The following is a 20726-nucleotide window of genomic DNA, read 5'->3' as shown; positions in this document are numbered from 1 at the left end:
ATATTCTCTTCATCTCTTTTAGACCCAATGTGTTGCGCGATGCAAAAAGATTACAGGGGACGACAAGAATATTCCCAACTGCAAGCAATGGTACCATCGCAAGATCCTGCGGCAAGCCAACGTAGTGTTATCATAAACAATGTTAGTTCAATGCATGTTAATTCTTGACATGTGTTGACAGCGGAGTTGATTTATTTAAAACATGCTTGCGTTAATATATTGGTATTATAGCCTACTAGTGTAGACTATACATATAGTGTTGCATGGATAAACAGGCCATCATTAAGGAAGGAAGATCTGAAAACTTTTTTTTTGTCATTTGTGCTGAGCATATCTTGATTTAGATATGAAAACGATATATTTTAAGTAAGTTTTCACTGGGGTAAATTAAGGAATTTTCCTTTCGTGTGGGTTATTGAAGAAGAACTCCAACTAAGATTGTCAAGCTGAACGAAGTAGCTGAAACATTTAACCTTCACTCTACTCTGCTGAAAGCAGCATGGCTAAAGACAGAAACCACAGACTAACTGAGTTCTCCATGACAACTGCATCCCAAATTGCACCCTATCCTTGGATAGTGCACTACTGTTGACCAGAAGACAATAGGGTAGTGCACTACTGTGGACCAGGCCAAGTAGTGCCTACTGTGCAAGACGTAGCACTACTGTGACAGGGACAATGGGTAGTGCACTACTGTTGACCAGAGCCAATAGGTAGTTGATACTGTAGACAGGGTAGTGCATACTGTTGAACCAGGGACAATAGGGTAGTGCACTACTGTTGACCAGAGACCAATAGTGCACTACTGTTGACCAAGGGACATAGGTAGTGCACTACTGTTGACCAGAGGCCATAGGTAGTGCACTACTGTTGACCAGGGCCATAGGGTAGTGAACTACTGTAGACCAGGGCCCATAGTGGGTAGTGCACTACTGTTGACCAGGGCCCATAGGGTAGTGCACTACTGTTGACCAGGGCCTAGGGTAGTGCGACTACTGTTGACCAGGGCTCATAGGGTAGTGCACTACTGTTGACCAGGGCCCATAGGTAGTGTACTACTGATTGACCAGGGCCCATAGAGTAGTGCACTACTGTTGACCAGGCCCATAGGGTAGTGAACTACTGTTGACCAGGGCCCATAGGGTAGTGCACTACTGTTGACCAGGGCCCATAGGGTAGTGCACTACTGTTGACCAGGGCCCATAGGGTAGTGCACTACTGTGACCAGGGCCAAATAGGGTAGTGCACTACATGTTGACCAGGGCCATGGGGTAGTGCACTACTGTTGACCAGGGCCCATAGGGTAGTGCACTACTGTTGACCAGGCCATAGGGTAGTGCACTTACTGTTGACCAGGGCCATAGGGTGTGTACTACTGTTGACCAGGGCCCTAGGGTAGTGCCACATACTGTTGACCAGGCCCATAGGGTAGTGTACTACTGTTGACCAGGGCCCATAGGGTAGTGCATACTGTTGACCAGGACCCATAGGGGTGTGTACTACTGTGACAGGCCCATAGGGTAGTGCATACTGTTGACCAGGGCCATAGGGTAGTGCACTACTGTTGACCAGAGCCATTGGAACGTAACCATAGAATAGAGAGAATGATGCACAGTGAGAAAGAACTGATTTGCCTGAGTGAGCTATGCTAAATGGTACATTTCCAGTCCAAAACACCAGCTTGCTTAACGTCTAAACCCAGAGAGAGTAAGCATGATGAAGGTGACAGTATAAGGAGCACATAAGTGAAATTCCTTCCTGAAACAGTAGCCCAACTATTTAAGTCGCTAACCATAATAACTCGCTTGTTGAAAAAGTGACATGCAAGTGAGGTCGTTTTTCAATCATCTGCTAGGATAACCTTGTTAAGATCGGTTCAGTTGGCAAGCAGCTAGCTCCATGTTGAAGTGGGAAGTTTTTTTCTTCATCCTTTTATGAGAAACTTCTCCTGCAGTTGTTGGGTCCTGCCAGGACAGTCTGATGTCAGGGTAAAGGAAAGAGAGAGTGCATCCTAAATGGCACCCTATTCCCTACTATAGTGCACTACTTTTGACCAGAGTCTATGGGCAATGGCACCTATTCCCTATAGTGCACTACTTTTGACCAGAGTCCTATGGGCAATGGCACCCTATTCCCTATATAGTGCACTACTTTTGACCAGAGCCCTTATGCCAATGGCACCCTATTCCCTATATAGTGCACTACTTGACCAGAGCTCTATTACTTTTGATCGAGCCCCATAGGGATCTGGTCAAAAAGTAGTGCACTATATAGGAATAGGTGCCATTTGGGATGTTAGGTCTGTTATAATGCAAAACGTCCCAACAGTCCTGGGAGAGAAAATATCCTGTTAAAGTGTAATGACTTAATGGTCCAGTGTTAAAACGTAGCTTGTATATTAGTCTCTAGTCTAGCTGTAGTAGTCTCTAGTCTAGCTGTAGTAGTCTCTAGTCTAGCTGTAGTAGTCTCTGGTCTAGCTAGTATAGTCTCTGGTCTAGTGTCTCAGCTGTAGTAGTCTCTAGTCTAGCTGTAGTAGTCTGGTCTAGCTGTAGTAGTCTCTAGTCTAGCTGTAGTCTAGCTGTAGTAGTCTATTGTCTAGCTGTAGTTATCTCTGGTCTAGCTTAGTCTAGCGTAGTAGTCTCTAGTCTAGCTGTAGTAGTCTCTAGTCTAGCTGTAGTCTAGCCGTAGTAGTCTTTGGTCTAGCTGTAGTAATCCTGTCTAGCTTAGTCTAGTGTAGTAGTCTCAGTCTACTGTAGTAGTCTCTAGTCTAGCTGTAGTCTAGCTGTAGTAGTCTTTGGCTAGCTGTAGTAATCTCCAGTCTAGCTGTAGTAGTCTCTAGTCTAGCTTTAGTAGTCTCTGTCCTAGCTGTAGTAGTCTCTCTAGTCTAGCTGTAGTAGTCTCGTAGTCTCTGTATAGTTCTGTCTAGCTGTAGTAGTCTCTGGTCTAGCTGTTAGTCTAGCTGTAGTAGTCTCTAGTCTAGCTGTAGTAGTCTCTAGTCTAGCTGTGAGTAGTCTCTGGTCTAGCTGTAGTAGTCTCTGGTCTAGCTGTAGTCTAGCTGTATAGTCTCTGGTCTAGCTGTAGTCTAGCTGTATTAGTCTCTGGTCTAGCTGTAGTAGTCTCTAGTCTAGCTGTAGTCTAGCTGTAGTAATCTCTAGTCTAGCTGTAGTTAGTCTCTAGTCTAGCTGTAGTAGTATCTAGTCTAGCTGTAGTAGTATCTAGTCTAGCTGTAGTAGTCTCTAGTTAGCTGTAGTAGTCTCTGGTCTAGCGTAGTAGTCTCTAGTCTAGCTGGAGTAGTCTCTAGTCTAGCTGTAGTAGTCTCTGGTCTAGCTGTAGTAGTCTCTGGTCTAGCTGTTAGTAGTCTCTAGTCTAGCTGGTTGTAGTCTCTAGGTCTAGCTGTGTCTAGCTGTAGTAGTCTCTAGTCTAGCTGTAGTAGTCTCTGGTCTAGCTGTAGTGTCTCTTAGTCTAGCTGTAGTCTAGCTGTAGTAGTCTCTAGTCTAGCTGTAGTAGCTCTGGTCTAGCTGTAGGCTAGCTGCAGTAGTCTCTGGGTCTAGCTGTAGTATTCTCTGGTCTAGCTGTGTAGTCTAGCTAGTAGTTCTCTAGTCTAGCTGTAGTAGTCTCTGGTAGCTGCAGTATTTCTCTGGTCTAGCGTTAGTCAGCTGTAGTAGTCTCTGGTCTAGCTGTAGTAGTCTCTGGTTCTAGCTAGTAGTAGTCTCTTAGTCTAGCTGTAGGTCTCTGGTCTAGCTGTAGTAGTCTCTGGTCTTAGCTGTAGTAGTCTCTTGCGTCTAGCTAGTAGTCTCTAGCTGTAGTAGTCTCTAGTCTAGCTGTAGTAGTCTCTAGTCTAGCTGTAGTAGTGCTCTGGTCTTAGTGGTAGTTAGTCTCTGGTCTAGCTGTAGTAGGTCTCTAGATCTAGCTGTTTAGTAGTCTCTAGTCTAGCTTTAGTAGTCTCTAGTCTAGCTGTAGTAGTCTCTTGTCTAGCTGTAGTAGTCTCTAGTCTAGCTGTAGTAGATCTCTGGGTCACGTAGTGAGCTGTAGTAGTTAGTAGTCTCTAGTCTAGCTGTAGTAGTCTCTAGTCTTGCTGTAGTAGTCTCTAGTCTAGCTGTAGTAGTCTCTAGTCTAGCTGTAGTAGTCTCTGGTCTAGCTGTAGTAGTCTCTAGTCTAGCTGTGGTAGACAACATGGAGCAGGGAGAACTATTTCTAAACCATTTTATTTGACTACCTTACTGATAATATGTATACACTACCAGTCAAAAGTTTGGACACACCTACTCATTCAAGGGCATGTCTTTATTTTTACTATTTTCTACATTGTAGAATAATAGTGAAGACATCCAAACTATGAAATAACACATGGAATCATGGAGTAACCCAAAAAAGTGGTAAACAAATCAAACTATATTTTATATTTGAGATTCTTCAAAGTAGCCACCCTTTGCCTTGAGGACAGCTTTGCACACTCTCGGCATTCTCTCAACCAGCTTCACCTGGAATGCTTTTCCAACAGTCTTGAAGGAGTTCCCACATATGCTGAGCACTTGTTGGCTGCTTTTCCTTCACTCTGCGATCCAACTCATCCCAAACCATCTCAATTGGGTTGAGGTTGGGTGATTGTGGAGGCCAGGTCATCTGATGCAGCACTCATCACTCTCCTTCTTGGTCAAATAGCCCTTACACAGCCTGGAGGTGTGTTTTGGGTAATTGTCCTGTTGAAAAACAGATGATAGTCCCACTAAGCGCAAACCAGATGGGATGGTATATCACTGCAGAATGCTGTGGTAGCCATGGTGGTTAAGTGTGCCTTGAATTCTAAATAAATCATTGACAGTGTCACCAGCAAAGCACCTCCACACCTCCTCCTCCATGCTTCACGGTGGGAACCACACATGCAGAGATCATCKTTCCACCTACTCTGTGTCTCACAAAGACACGGCGGTTGGAACCAAAAATGTCCATTGCTCGTGTTTCTTGGACCAAGCAAGTCTCTTCTTCTTATCGGTGTCCTTTAGTAGTAGTTTCTTTGCAGCAATTCGACCATGAAGGCCTGATTTACGCAGTCTCCTCCTCTGAGATGTGTCTGGTAACTCTAATGAAACTGTCAAAGTTCTTGACATTTTCCGGATTGACTGACCTTCATGTCTTAAAGTAATTATGGACTGTCGTTTCTCTTTGCTTATTTGAGCTGTTCTTGCCATAATATGGACTTAGTATTTTACCAAATAGGGCTATCTATAATATATTTTTATTTGTTCAACACTTATTTTGTTACTACATGTGTTATTTCATAGTTTTGATGTCTTCACTATTATTCTACAATGTAGAAAATAGTAAAAATAAATAAAAACCCTGGAATGAGTAGGTTTGTCCAAACTTTTGACTAGTACTATATATAAATAGGATATATATTATTTAGTTTCAAAAGAATGGCTGACAAATGAATATATTAGTAGTAACAGTAATGGAAATTGGTTTCCGTTAGTTTTTGATCTTCTTGTTAAGCTCATGAGTTAGACACAATCCTGTTAGTGTGGTTCTCAGCATTAGGAAATGACTCATCCAGGAATCATTGAGTCATCAACTTAGTTGATGTATCCTCTTCTCTTTTTGTGACATCAACAACGATGGGAAGTTTCAGTGTTAGTTTGGACAAAATACATTCCTGGGTTAGCTAGGTAGTTAGTTTGGACAAAATAAATTCCTGGGTTAGCTAGGTAGTTAGTTTGGACAAAATACATTCCTGGGTTAGCTAGGTAGTTGGTTTGGACAAAATAAATCCTGGGTTAGCTAGGTAGTTAGTTTGGACAAAATAAATCCTGGGTTAGCTAGGTAGTTAATTTGGATGAGATAAATGCTGGGTTAGCTAGGTAGTTAGTTTGGGGGAGATACAGGATGGGTTAGCTAGGTAGTTTGTTTGGGGGAGATATTTATTTTTATACATTTTTTATTTCACCTTTATTTAACCAGGTAGGCAAGTTGAGAACAAGTTCTCATTTACAACTGCGACCTGGCCAAGATAAAGCAAAGCAGTTCGACACATACAACAACACAGGTTTACACATGGAGTAAAAACAACATACAGTCAATAATACAGTAGAAAAAGTCTATCCTACAATGTGAGCAAATGAGGTGAGATAAGGGAGGTAAAGGCAAAAAAAAGGGCCATGTGGTGAAGTAAATAATATAGAAGTAAAACACTGGAATGGTAGATTTGAGTGGAAGAATGTGCAAAGTAGAGTAGAAATAATGGGGTGCAAAGGAGCAAAATAAATAAATACAGTAGGGGAAGAGTAGTTGTTTGGGCTAATTATAGATGGGCTATGTACAGGTGCAGTAATCTGTGAGCTGCTCTGACAGCTGGTGCTTAAAGCTAGTGAGGAGATAAGGTGTTCCAGTTTCAGTGATTTTTGTAGCTCATTCCAGTCATTGGCAGCAGAGAACTGGAAGGAGAGGCGGCAAAGGAAGAATTGGTTTTGGGGGTGACCAGAGAGTATACCTGCTGGAGCGGCGTGCTACAGGTGGTGGCTGCTATGTGTGACCACAAGCTGAGATAAGGCGGGGCTTTACCTAGCAGGGTCTTGTTAGATGACCTGGAGCCAGTGGGTTTGGCGACGGATATGACAGCAGGCAGCAACGAAGCGTACAGGTCGCAATGATGGTGTATATATGGGCTTTGGTGACAAAATGGATGGCACTGTGATAGACTGCATCCAATTTATTGAGTAGGGTAGTGGAGGCTCTTTTGTAATGACATCGCCGAAGTCGGGATCGGTAGGTGATGTCAGTTTTACAAGGGTATGTTTGCCAGCATGAGTGAAGGATGCTTTGTTGCGAAATAGGAAGCCAATTCTAGATTTAACTTTGGATTGGAGATGTTTGATGTGAGTCTGGAAGGAGAGTTTACAGTCTAACCAGACATCTAGGTCTTTGTAGTTGTCCACATATTCTAAGTCAGAACCGTCCAGAGTAGTGATGTTGGACGGGCGGGCAGGTGCAGGCAGCGATCGGTTGAAGAGCATGCATTTAGTTTTACTTGTATTTAAGAGCAATTGGAGGCCACGGAAGGAGAGTTGTATGGCATTGAAGCTCGTCTGGAGGGTTGTTAACACAGTGTCCAAAGAAGGGCCAGAAGTATACAGAATGGTGTCGTATATGCTAGGTAGTTAGTTTGGACAAGATAAATGCTGGGTTAGCTAGGTAATTCGTTGGGGGAGATAAATGCTGGGTACTTAGTTTGGGGAGATAAATGCTGGGTTAGCTAGGTAGTTAGTTTGGGGGAGATACATGGTGGTTTAGCTAGGTAGTTAGTTTGGGGGAGATCAATTCTGGGTTAGCTAGGTAGTTAGTTTGGGAGATAAATGCTTGGTTGCTAGGTAGTTTGTTTGGACTAGATAAATGCTGGGTTGCTAGGTAGTTTGTTTGGGGGAGATAAATGCTGGGTTAGCTAGGTAGTGAGATTGGGGGAGAGCATGCTGGGTTAGCTAGGTAGTTAGCTTGGATGGAGATAAATGCTGGGTTAGCTAGGTAGTTAGTTTGGGGGAGATCAATTCTGGTTAGCTAGGTAGTTAGCTTGGATGAGATAAATGCTGGGTTAGCGAGGTAGTTAGTTTGGGGGAGATATATCCTGGGTTAGCTAGGTAGTTTATTGGGATGAGTAAATGCTGGGTTAGCTAGGTAGTTAGTTTGGGGAGATCAATTCTGGGTTAGCTAGGTAGTTAGCTTGAACGAGATAAATAATGGCTTAGCTAGGTAGTTAGTTTGGGGGAGATATATTCTGGGTTAGCTAGGTAGTTACACAGTAGATAATGGATACCTTGTGTCTCTCTAATCAATCAGTCCGGGTAGTGTTAATAGCTCGACCACCTCTGAGTGTAAAAGGACAACTCAGGTTACCAACATCAATCTTCCAGATTGGCCCTGTCCTGGACTTGTGCAGTAAAGGCACTGACACGCCTTCCACGTAGCGGTGGTTTGATTGACGTCAATGTTAACCTCCCTGCAGGGGGCAAGATGGTATTGGTTATTGCTCTGTCTAACATCCTTGAGATTGTGTTGTAGGTTTTGCATGGCATGGGAAAGCCATGTGTTGTGACCATTGCACCATTATCTGCTTGGAGAATGGTGTGCTAAGAAAACTGATGCATTTGCTATTGTGTGTGTGTGTGTGTGTGTGTGTGTGTGTGTGTGTGTGTGTGTGTGTGTGTGTGTGTGTGTGTGGTGTGTGGTGTGTGTGTGTGTGTGTGTGTGGGTGTGTGTGTGTGTGTGGTGTGTGTGTGTGTGTTGTGTGTGTGTGTGTGTGTGTGTGTGTGTGTGTGGGGGGTGTCTTTCTGTTCCCGGCTTTTTCTTGTTATTTGATCTCCCTTGATAAGTATTGTGAAATTATCTAGATGTTTCCTGTAGAAAATTGAACCACAGACACGAACTTGATGACTATGTAACGGGAGACATTTGCTGGCGATTCACAACAGTGTTTCTTTCATTGGAAATCTCATGAAAGTTGAAGAGGAAGTGAAACTTTGCTGTGGGCGCTGGATGTTTGGAGGAAATGATGGCTTTAGAGGGCACTGTTGAGGGACCTCCATCCCTAAACACACACTAATCATTCATAAGGGAGCCAGGAAAATGTACTTTTTCCATAGCAAGCTAGACCTAAAGTGTCAATTTGAGAGGGCTGGGGCTGGGAGTTTGAGAGTTGTGTTCAAAAGGACATACCTGGGCTTGTGTCAACAAAGGTTCCAAAAAGCTTTTTTATCAGTTTGGATTTAATTACATTTACAGACACAGACATCCATGGAAAGAGGGAGCTGACTTTTTCAAATACTATTCAGAATATTTATTATACTTGTATCATTTTCTCTCTAGCCTGTCTGGGGTGCCAAATGAGCAGGGGGTTGCTTTTTTGGGACTATTCTATTGGCCTGTTAGGCCAGGCAAGCAACAAACAAAAAAACACTGAACATTTTTTAAAGTGATTTCAAATAGTATTTGAACCCAGGTCTGGATGGAGGGGAGTTTTGAACACTGAGGTGTGTTAGCAGCTTTCATTGAGCTGAACTGAACAATCCCTGTCTGTGTGACTGTGAGTGACAACTGGGTTTAACAGGTAATGGGTTAGAATGCAGGCCATGGGGACATGGTGCTGCTGGTGCTAGAGGTTACAGGTCACTTGAGGGGAGACCTCATAACTCTGAGTACCCAATAACCCTAACAACAGCCCATAGCTACCTCCCAACTAGAGGTTGACCGATTAATCGAAATGGCCGATTAATTAGGGCCGATTTCAAGTTTTCATAACAATCGGTAATTTTGGACGCTGATTTTATTTTTTTCACCTTTTATTTAACTAGGCAAGTCAGTTAAGAACACATTCTTATTTTCAATGACGGCCTAGGAACGGTGGGTTAACTGCCTTGTTAAGGGGCAGAACGACAGATTTTTTCCTTGTCAGCTCAGGGATTCAATCTTGCAACCTTAGGTTAACTAGTCCAACGCTCTAACCACCTGCCTCACGAGGAGCCCGCCTGTTACGCGAATGCAGTAAGAAGCCAAGGTAAGTTGCTAGCTAGCATTAAACTTATCTTATAAAAAACAATCAATCAATCATAATCACTAGTTATAACTACACATGGTTGATGATATTACTAGTTTATCTAGCGTGTCCTGCGTTGCATATAATCAGTGCAGTGCGCATTCGCGAAAAAGGACTGTCGTGGCTCCAACGTGTACCTAACCATAAACATCAATGCCTTTCTTAAAATCAATACACAGAAGTATATATTTTAAATCTGCATATTTAGCTAAAAGAAATCCAGTTTAGCAGGAAATATTAACCAGGTGAAATTGTGTCACTTCTCTTGCGTTCATTGCACGCAGAGTCAGGGTATATGCAACAGTTTGGGCCGCCTGGCTCATTGCGAACTAATTTGCCAGAATTTTACGTAATTATGACATAACATTGAAGGTTTTGCAATGTAACAGGAATATTTAGACTGATGGATGCCACCCGTTAGATAAAATACGGAACGGTTCCGTATTTCACTGAAAGAATAAATGTTTAGTTTTCGAGATMATAGTTTCCGGATTCAACCATATTAATGACCTAAGGCTCGTATTTCTGTGTGTTATTATGTTATAATTAAGTCTATGATTTGATAGAGCACTACCACCAAACAGCCCTTAGCTACCACCCAACAGCCCTTAGCTACCACCCAACAGCCCTTAGCTACCCACCCACCACCCAAGGCTGCCACCCAACAGCCCCTAGCTACACCAACCCAACAGCCCTTAGCTACCACCCAACAGCCCTAGCTACCACCCAACAGCCCTTAGCTACCACCCCAAACAGCCCCTAGCTACCACCCAACAGCCCCTAGCTACCACCCAACAGCCCCTAGCTACCACCCAACAGCCCCTAGCTACCACCAACAGCCCCTAGCTACCACCAACAGCCCCTAGCTACCACCCAACACCCCTAGCTACCACCAACAGCCCCTAGCTACCACCCAACAGCCCCTAGCTACCACCCAACAGCCCCTAGCTACCACCCAACAGCCCCTAGCTACCACCCAAAGCCCAGCTACACCCACACAGCCCCTAGCTACCACCAAACAGCCCTTAGCTACCACCCACAGCCCCTAGCTACCCACCCAACAGCCCTTAGCTACCACCCAACAGCCCCTAGCTACCACCCAACAGCCCTTAGCTAACCAACCAAACGCCCTAGCTACCACCCAACAGCCCTAGCTACCACCCAACAGCCCTAGCTACCACCCAACAGCCCTTAGCTACCACCCAACAGCCCTTAGCTACCACACCAACAGCCCTTAGCTTACAACAACCCCCTAGCACCACCCAAACAGCCTCCTAGCTACCACCCAACAGCCCCTAGCTACCACCCAACAGCCCCTAGCTACCACCCAACAGCCCTTAGCTACCACCCAACAGCCCTTAGCTACCTTTAAAGCCCCACTCTCAACACCAATGCATTGGTTCTTCTGTTTTTCTCAGCAATCACACTATGTTTTGAAGTAGTAAAATTTGACTAAAGGTGAATCCCAGAGCTAACTGGTCTGTAAAGCTTTATACACGCTCACTTTTACTACAAATTACATCTTGTTTTATTTGTCTGGGAAAGGAACATTTTTGTTTTTTTTATGAAAAAAAACTGTCACGTTCGTCGTATGGTTGAAGAGAGGACCAAGGCGCAGCGTGATATAAATACATTCTTCTATTTATTATAACGTAACGAAGAATACTTAAACAGACTTACAAAACAACAAACGACGTGAAGCTATACTACGACAAGTGCAGACACAGGCAACTTACGTAATGACATAGACAATCACCCACGACATACCCAATGAATATGGCTGCCTAAATATGGTTCCCAATCAGAGACAATGATAAACAGCTATCTCTAATTGAGAACCAATCTAGGCAGCCATAGACATACAAACACCTAGACTAGAAAAACCCCATAAACATACAAAACCCCTAGACATGACAAAAACACCTACATCCCCCATGTCACACCCTGACCTAACTAAAATAATAAAGAAAACAAAGATAACTAAGGCCAGGGCGTGACAAAAACACATTTTTTGGTATAGTACCTATGAATAGAAAGCCAGAGAGAGAGATGGCTGTGTGGGAAATTCAAATCTATCTAGCATGCTAATTTCATCATGGAACCCATAAAGTCAAATGGACGTTCACTCTCTTCTTTAATACTTCTGTCTGGTGGATAGCTTTCCTCAACACTTGGAAGTCTCAATGTACACTGTGTTTGAATTATGCGACTTTACTGTTTATTTTGTCTGAAATCCATAGCTACCATCTTTGTTTATGCTTGTGGAGAACACATCGAAGTTGAGTTACCATCTGTTTTGAAAATCTGACTGGTTTGGTTTCCAGGCTACTGTGTTTTACAGGGTTTCCCCATAAACAACCCCCCCACCACCCACCCACCCCACCCGCCCATCCCACCCGTCGCTGAATGTAGGCCATTGTCCCCTAACCATGTTTCTGAGCTACCAACTACCCTCTCCCTAGGAGTTTAACAGTAGCTAATTGCTCAGATCCTCACTTGGTCTTTAACAGCTTTTACAGTATAGTTCATTATGCTTGAAGGGGATGGTGGAGTTAACTAGGGTTGACGTGACAAGTGGGTATAGATGTGTCTGGCTCAGGTAGTTTTCCATTGACTTTCATCAATGTTAGGACTCAGAGTTGGTCCTCCTTTTTACATTTTAGTCATTTAGCAGACTATTATCCAAAGCGACTTACAGTTAGTGCATTCATCTTTAAAATAGCTTGGGCAGGAACTCTGCTGAAGAGCTTTGACTGGGATGAATGGGATCTGACGCCCCCCGTAGGGGTGGGAGGGCCAAGAGACCAGAGCTGGCAGAACGGAGTACTCGAGTTGGGATGTAGGGTCTGCAGGGGGGTCGTAAAGATGCAAAATCATTTTTTGCGTAGCTTTCCACACCTTTTGCCTTGTCTTTTTTGACTGTGTTATGTATTGTTAAATGTTGCCACTGTGTTTTTCCTCACTATAACCTACGTGTGCCACTGTTTGATTAGCAATACAAATATTTACACAATGAACTAGCATTCTTCATTCATTATTTTCTGGTTGTATGAAGAACTTGCCACCGAATGTAGCTAGTTAAAACCTTCCTTTTCGTGGATATAGACCACTTATTTTTGACTTAACTTTAAGGTTCACATTTTTATCCGGTACACCTTCGCTTGGCCGTTCTCTCTTTGTTTTTACTGGCCTGTGTTTCAGTATCGCTTTCTTAGTCCCCTAACAGGAGTTTCCCTTGGCCAACCCTGGGTCTGTGGATTCCTCTGCTCCCTCCCTCTCTCTCTCTGAGGAAATTAGCTTTTTATGACCTTCCAGGACCAGCTGAGCCCAGTTCAGATTTATTGTGGAAATATCTCAAATGCACAAAATGACAGAACAATGTGTATAGCATGTGGCTGTATCATTTAACCTAAGACACATTGCTCAATCTTTTGTGGCCTGGTCACAGATCTGTTTGTGGCAAGACAACACAAACAAGATCTGGAAACAAGGCTAGAGTCTTTTGACTTGAAAGGGTAAGGAGAAACTGACCTGTTGTTTTCATCTCTGATTGGCTGCAGTCATCCTTAACACGTGTTCTTATTGGTCAACAGGGTGATCAGCTATGAGTGTTGCCCCGGTTATGAGAAGCTTCCAGGAGAGAAGGGTTGTCCTGCTGGTAAGAAGAAATCTGCTTTATTAGKCTGCAAATCAAGTTATAGCTCAGTCACTTACTATCCATATAATGCAACAGCTAGTCATCAATTCATGTCATGACCAATTTGGGATAATAATTTTTAGACAAGAGACCAGTCAAACAAAATATGGCATCCTACTTTGATTATCAAATATACATCCATCAAATCAACCTTCTGAATTTCATACATTTCCACCATATGATGGTTAAGACTTTACATTTTTTTCCCCCCAGCCCTGCCGTTAGTGAACATCTACAACACGCTGGGTGTGGTTGGAGCCGCCACCACTAAGATGTACTCAGAGAGGGCTCAGCTGAGGGAAGAGATCGAGGGACCAGGAAGCTTCACCTTTTTCGCTCCCAGCAACCAGGCCTGGGCGGCCCTACCCAATGTGAGTGTGTCAGGAGGAGACACTCTCCCTTCACAGGAGAGGGATACACGGAGAGAGAACTGGAAATGAAGTATAATTCACCCCAATCCTGTTGCATCTAGAGATATTGTATTATTCTGACCTCAGACTACGTGTTATCAGCCTAATCAGCCATGGTAGCGTATCGAACGTTTTTTTTTAGGAGCAGTAGATTCTACAACCAAGTCTTTGGTCAGTATATGTAATGGTACGAATGGTTAACTTGTGACTGATCGTTGTTCTGATGAAAATAGGACTGTTTTTTACGGTTGTAGGAAATCCTGGACGCTCTGGTGAGCAACGTGAATATTGAGCTGCTCAACGCACTCCACTACCACATGGTGAACCGRCGTTTGACCTCTGAGGACCTGAAGCATGGATCTGCCTTCCCCTCCATGTACCAAGACTTCAACGTTCACATCCACCACTACCCCAACGGAGTGAGTAGCATCTGTCCAATGTTAATGTTGCATTATATTGGAAGCACCGGTGGCTGGTGGCACCTTAATTGGGGAGGACGGGCTCATAGTAATGGCTGTAATGGTATTGACACATCYAACACAGGGGTTTTCCATCTGTTTGATACCATTCCATTCACTTCATTTCGGTCAGCCATCCTACCCTCACCAGCCTCCTGTGATTGGAAGGTATATGATGTTGTGACCTGGCCTGGTCCCAGATCTGTTTGTGCAGTATGACATAGGTCATCTGGGACCAAGCAAGTTGGAACCTCTAGAGAGACAGCTCAACGACAAAAGAGACATGAACAGATATGTCGTCAGTTAAAAAATATTTACAGTACGATTTTGATAATTTTTCAAATGTTCACATGTTGACCATCAATCAAAAGCCAGCTAACTCATGAGACAACTTTTCTTTAATTGTTTCTCGTCATTGCAGATTGTAACAGTGAACTGCGCTCGTCTGGTGAAAACAGACCAGCATGCGACCAACGGCATCGTGCACGTCGTGGACAGAGTCATCACCGCGGTTACCAACGACGTGCACACTTTCATCGACACCGATGATGATCTGGAGACTCTTCGTGTAAGTAAACGACTTTAACAGTTTGTCGCTTCATTCATTCATTCATTCATTCACAGAACAGTCTATCACACTAGAACTCTCTTACCATTTTCGACATGTTGAACATATGCTATGCAATGTTGTGTCAGCTATCGGAATGGTACATTCACTGATCATTGACGCGGTCTCAGTCTTTTGTATTGTATGTGCAATTTGAATCATGTAGAGAAAAGCTGTGTTGATTCAGTGTGTCGATTCAGTGTGTTGATTCAGTGTGTTGATTCTCTGTGTTTTAGACTGCTGTTGCTGCTGCTGGTCTGACCCAAATGCTGGAGAGCGATGGTCACTACACGGTGTTCGCTCCAACCAACGAAGCCTTCGAGAAGATCCCCCCTGAAATGCTCAACAGGATCCTGGGAGACCCCGTGGCTCTGAAAGGTGAATTCTTTTTTTTAAGGACAGTTGGATATAGAACAGGGAGATAGAAATTGGATATAGAACGGGGAGATAGATATTGGATATAGAACGGGGAGATAGATATTGGATATAGAACGCTCAGGAGACTTGACAATGCACTCAGCAGACTTGAAATGTGCTCAGTGTCCCAAAAAATTAAGAGGAACATACTTTGACCAGAGCCATATGGGCCCTGGTCAAAAGTAGTGCACTATATAGGGAATAGGGTGCCATATGGGCCGCTGGTCAAAGTAGTGCACTATATAGGGAATAGGGTGCCATATGGGCTCTGTCAAAGTAGTGCACTATATCAGGAATAGGGTGACATTAGGGACGCACTTGGCTTCCTTCCTGTCTGCCCTTTACTCTGAAATGATGGCTCGCAAGTGGTCTCTCTGTGGAAAAAAGCTTATTGTGGTCGTCTGGAAATTCCATTACAAAGCAGAAATGTGAGAGCTGCTGCCGGAACAACCTTCGTCTGCCACCCAGGAGAGAACAGAGCAGAGCTGTGAAAACGGTGTGAAACAACATTCTGGATAACTATTCTACAGTATTGTGTCATTGGATCAAAACATGTTTCGGGGGTAAAAGTCCACTAAATCAGGCTGCCTCCTTCTGTCACTCATTTGGAGAAAATTTATGACCAGCCATAAACTGTTTCATTGTTAATATGAAAACAGCACAATAATCGTTTTGTATAGTTTGGTATAGTGTATTCAGGATAATCTCTGTAATGAGTTAACCCTTAGGAAGAGGGTAATCTCTGTAATGAGTTAACCCTTAGGAGAGGGTAATCTTATAATGAGTTTAACCCTTAGGAAGAGGGTAATCTATATAATGAGTTAACCCTTAGGAAGAGAGGTAATCTATATAATGAGTTAACCTTTAGGAAGAGGGTAATCTCTGTAAGAGTTAAACCCTTAGGAAGAGGGTAATCTATATAATGAGTTAACCCTTAGGAAGAGGGTAAGCTATATAATGAGTTAACCTTAGGAAGAGGGTAATCTATATAATGAGTTAACACCTTAGGAAGAGGGTAATCTCTGTAATGAGTCGTCTTTTGCAAAGAAAACACCTGTATTCAGACTCTCTTAATTCAGCTCAATTGATCAATCTGCACCTCTGCCTTTTATACCATCTGATGCCAGCTGTAGGTCCTACAGGGTACTTACGTACGGTAGACGAACACTCGGAGTTTTGGTTCCTCCCAGAGTCTCTAGCTTCTTGTCCGTAGTACAGTGACCCGGAAGACAGCTGCTCCTTCAGGATGTGGTTCTTCAACAGCTTTCTTCAGGTCACCGGTCCATTGTCACACCCTCTGTTAACATGATACAGAATGTATCAGATTGAGTCAATGAAATGGGTCAAGAATCGTGGCTCAAGTCACTGCTGTTTGTTAGCACAGAGAGAGGGGAGAGGGAGGGAGGGATACAGAGAGAGGGAGAGAGAGAGAGAGAGAGAGAGAGAGGGACAGAGACGGATGGTGATGGGGAGAGAAAAAGATGGAGAGAGAGAGAGCGCCATCGATCGAGTTACCTTTGAAAGCTTCATTCTGAGGGGTCAGGATGGTCAGAGCCTCTGAGCCAGAAAGGTGGGAGCCAAGATCAGCATCAACAAACAGCTTTGGTCGCTGTGGTAACGGCGGATCCCTGGGCCAGCTCCAACAAAGTCTTAGCTTAAAAAGAGATCAGTACATAAATGAACATTTCTCATTGAACAGAGAGACTCTTCATTAGTAGGCTTGAGGTCTTGTCTCAACATGAACCATTGAGTTGATCTACTTCATATTCAGTGCAGTAGCATTCCAGACAGACTCAGACTCGACTTTCAACTCCTATGCCAGTCAGAGACCTTTTCAGACGTGACTCATCATTACTAATAATCTCATAAAAGAAGGCAGGGATTCATTGGTTTGGATTAGAGGCTTACATTTGGCGTTGACGCAACTCTCAATTTAAGTCTCTGGTTTTCAATACCTGTCTGAATGAGCTTGTTAATGTAATAATCATGACATTAAGGAGGCAGAGGTCCAATAGTTTGACTCCAAGTCATATACAGACGGCTGTCTATTGTCTGAATTACCTGAGTCTGGGATGAGGAGCTCGTTAATGTAGTGGATGACTCCGTTGGTCCCAGCTGATCTTTCTTCTGGATGATGGCCTTCCCGTTGAGGGTCATGTCAGCCCATCACAGCCCACCTCTAACACAGTCCCCTGTAGGGTCTCCAGAGGAGTGCCAGATGTGATGGACTCTGCACACTGCATGTTCTTCAGGATGTGGTAGTTCAGCAGGTCTGGATGGAGAGTTCAAACACAAGTAGAACTTACTTCACGTTAATAAGTCATTGGGTTTCCGTCTCCAATTCTATCTCCCCGTTCTATATCCAATATCTATCTCCCTGTTCTATACCAATAATCTATCTCCCCGTTCTATATCCAATATCATATCTCCCCGTTCTATATCCAATATCTATCTCCCCGTTCTATATCCAATATCTATCTCCCCGTTCTATATCCAATATCTATCTCCCCGTTCTATATCCAATATCTATCTCCCCTTCTATTCCAATATCTATATCCCCGTTCTATATCCATATCTCTCCCGTTCTATATCCAATATCTATCTCCCCGTTCTATATCATATCTATCTCCTGTTCATATCAATATCTATCTCCCTGTTCTATATCCAATATTTATCTCCCCGTTCTATATCCAATATCTATATGCAATATCTATCTCCCCGTTCTATATCAATATCTATCTCCCCGTTCTATATCCAATATCTATCTCCTGTTCTATATCCAATATCTATCTCCCTGTTCTATATCCAATATTTATCTCCCCGTTCTATATCCAATATCTATCTCCCGTTCTATATCCAATATCTATATGCAATGTCTATTCCCCGTTCTATATCCAATATCTATATCCAATATCTATCTCCCCGTTCTATATCCAATATCTATCTCCCCGTTCTATATCCAATATCTATCTCCCCGTTCTATATCCAATATCTATCTCCCTGTTCTATATCCAATATCTATCTCCCTGTTCTATATCAATATTATCTCCTCTTTCCAATCTACTCCCCGTTCTATATCCAATATCTATCTCCCCGTTCTATATCCAATATCTATCTCCCCGTTCTATACCAATATCTATCTCCCCGTTCTTATCCAATATCTACCCCGTTCTATATCCAATATTTTATTCCCCGTTCTATATCCAATATCTATCTCCCCGTTCTATATCCAATATCTATCCCCCGTTCTATATCCAATATTTATTTCCCCGTTCTATATCCAATATCTATCTCCCCGTTCTATATCCAATATCTATCTCCCCGTTCTATATCCAATATACTATCTCCCCGTTCTATACCAATATCTATCTCCCCGTTCTATATCCAATATCTATCTCCCCGTTCTATATCCAATATCTATCTCCCCGTTCTATATCCAATATCTATACTCCCCGTTCTATATCCAATATCTATCTCCCGTTCTATATCCAATATTTATCTCCCCGTTCTATATCCAATATCTATCTCCCCGTTCTATATCCAATATCTATCTCCCCGTTCTATATCCAATGTCTATCTCCCCGTTCTATATCCAATATTCTATCTCCCGTTCTATATCCAATATCTATCTCCCGTCTATATCCAATATTATCTCCCCGTTCTATATCCAATATCATCTCCCCGTTCTATATCCAATATCTATCTCCCGTTCTATATCCAATATCTATCTCCCCGTTCTATATCCAATATCTATCTCCCCGTCATATCATATTCTCCCCGTTCATACCATATATCTCTTCTATATCAATATCTATCTCCCTGTTCTATATCCAATATTTATCTCCCCGTTCATATATCCAATATCTATCCCCGTTCTATATCCAATATCTATCTCCCCGTTCTATATCCAATATCTATCTCCCCGTTCTATATCCAATACTATCTCCCCGTTCTATATCCAATATCTATCTCCCCGTTCTATATCCAATATCTATCTCCCCGTTCTATATCCAATATTTATCTCCCCGTTCTATATCCAATATTTATCTCCCGTTCTATATCCAATATCTATCTCCCCGTTCTATATCCAATATCTATCTCCCCGTTCTATATCCAATTCTATCTCCCCGTTCTATATCCAATGTCTACTCCCCGTTCTATTATCCAATATCTATATGCAATATCATCTTCCCCGTTCTATATCCAATATCTATCTCCCCCGTCTATATCCAATATCTATCTCCCCGTTCTATATCCAATACTATCTCCCCGTTCTATATCCAATATCTATCTCCCCGTTCTATATCCAATATCTATCTCCCCGTTCTATATCCAATATCTATCTCCCCGTTCTATATCCAATATCTATCTCCCGTTCTATATCGGATATCTATCTCCCTGTTTTATATCCATATCTATCTCCCCGTTCTATATCCAATATCTATCTCCCCGTTCTATATCCAAATCTATCTTCCCTGTTCTATATCCAAATCTATCTCCCCGTTCTATATCCAATATCTATCTCCCCATTCTATATCCAATATCTATCTCCCCGTTCTATATCCGATATCTATCTCCCTGTTCTATATCCAATATCTATCTCCCCGTTTCTATATCCAATATCTATCTCCCCGTTCTATATCCAATATCTATCTCCCCATTCTATATCCGATATCTATCTCCCTGTTCTATATCCAATATCTATCTCCCCGTTCATATCCAATATCTATCTCCCTGTTCTATATCCAATATCTATCTCCCCGTTCTATATCCAATATCTATCTCCCTGTTCTATATCCGATATCTATCTCCCTTTCTATATCCAATATCTATCTCCCCGTTCTATATCCAATATCTATCTCCCCGTTCTATATCCAATATCTATCTCCCTGTTCTATATCCAATATCTATCTCCCTGTTCTATATCCAATATCTATCTCCCTGTTCTATATCAATACTATCTCCCTGTTCTATATCAATATCTATCTCCCCATTCTATATCCAATATCTATCTCCCCGTTCTATATCCAATATCTATCTCCCTGTTCTATATCCAATTATATCTCCCCGTTCTATATCCGATATCTATCTCCCCTTCTATATCCAATCTATCTCCCGTTCTATATCCAATATCTATCTCCCCGTTCTATATCCAATATCTATCTCCCTACTATATCCAATACTATCTCCCCGTTCATACCAATATCATCTTCCCGTTCTATATCCAATATCTATCTCCCCGTCTATATCCAATATCTATCTCCCCGTTCTATATCCAATATCTATCTCCCTGTTCTATATCCAATATCTATCTCCCTGTTCTATATCCAATATCTATCGCCCCGTTCTATATCCAATATCTATCGCCCCGTTTCTATAATCCAATATCTATCTCCCCGTTCTATATCCAATATCTATCGCCCCGTTCTATATCCAATATTCTATCTCCCCGTTCTATATCCAATATCTATCTCCCTGTTCTATATCCAATATCTATCTCCCCGTTTCTATATCCAATATCTATCTCCCTGTCTCTATATCCAATATCTATCTCCCC

General features: G+C 42.7%; 1 protein-coding gene across 1 annotated transcript in view; it reads left to right on the top strand.

Moving 5' to 3' along the window:
• LOC111967179 (transforming growth factor-beta-induced protein ig-h3) overlaps positions 1-20726 on the top strand; it is a 37384-nt gene that overhangs the window by 5116 nt on the left and 11542 nt on the right. The window contains exons 3-7 of the mRNA XM_023992045.2: positions 13174-13238; positions 13491-13648; positions 13942-14106; positions 14567-14713; positions 14989-15130. Of these exons, the coding sequence (XP_023847813.1) occupies positions 13174-13238; positions 13491-13648; positions 13942-14106; positions 14567-14713; positions 14989-15130 (677 nt within the window). The remainder of the gene's footprint in view (positions 1-13173; positions 13239-13490; positions 13649-13941; positions 14107-14566; positions 14714-14988; positions 15131-20726) is intronic.

This window comes from Salvelinus sp. IW2-2015, linkage group LG8 (genome assembly GCF_002910315.2).
Source record: "Salvelinus sp. IW2-2015 linkage group LG8, ASM291031v2, whole genome shotgun sequence".
In the NCBI taxonomy this organism is placed as follows: Eukaryota; Metazoa; Chordata; class Actinopteri; order Salmoniformes; family Salmonidae; genus Salvelinus; species Salvelinus sp. IW2-2015.
Note: the sequence above shows the minus strand (reverse complement) of the source record. Positions and strands in the feature narration are given on the sequence as shown.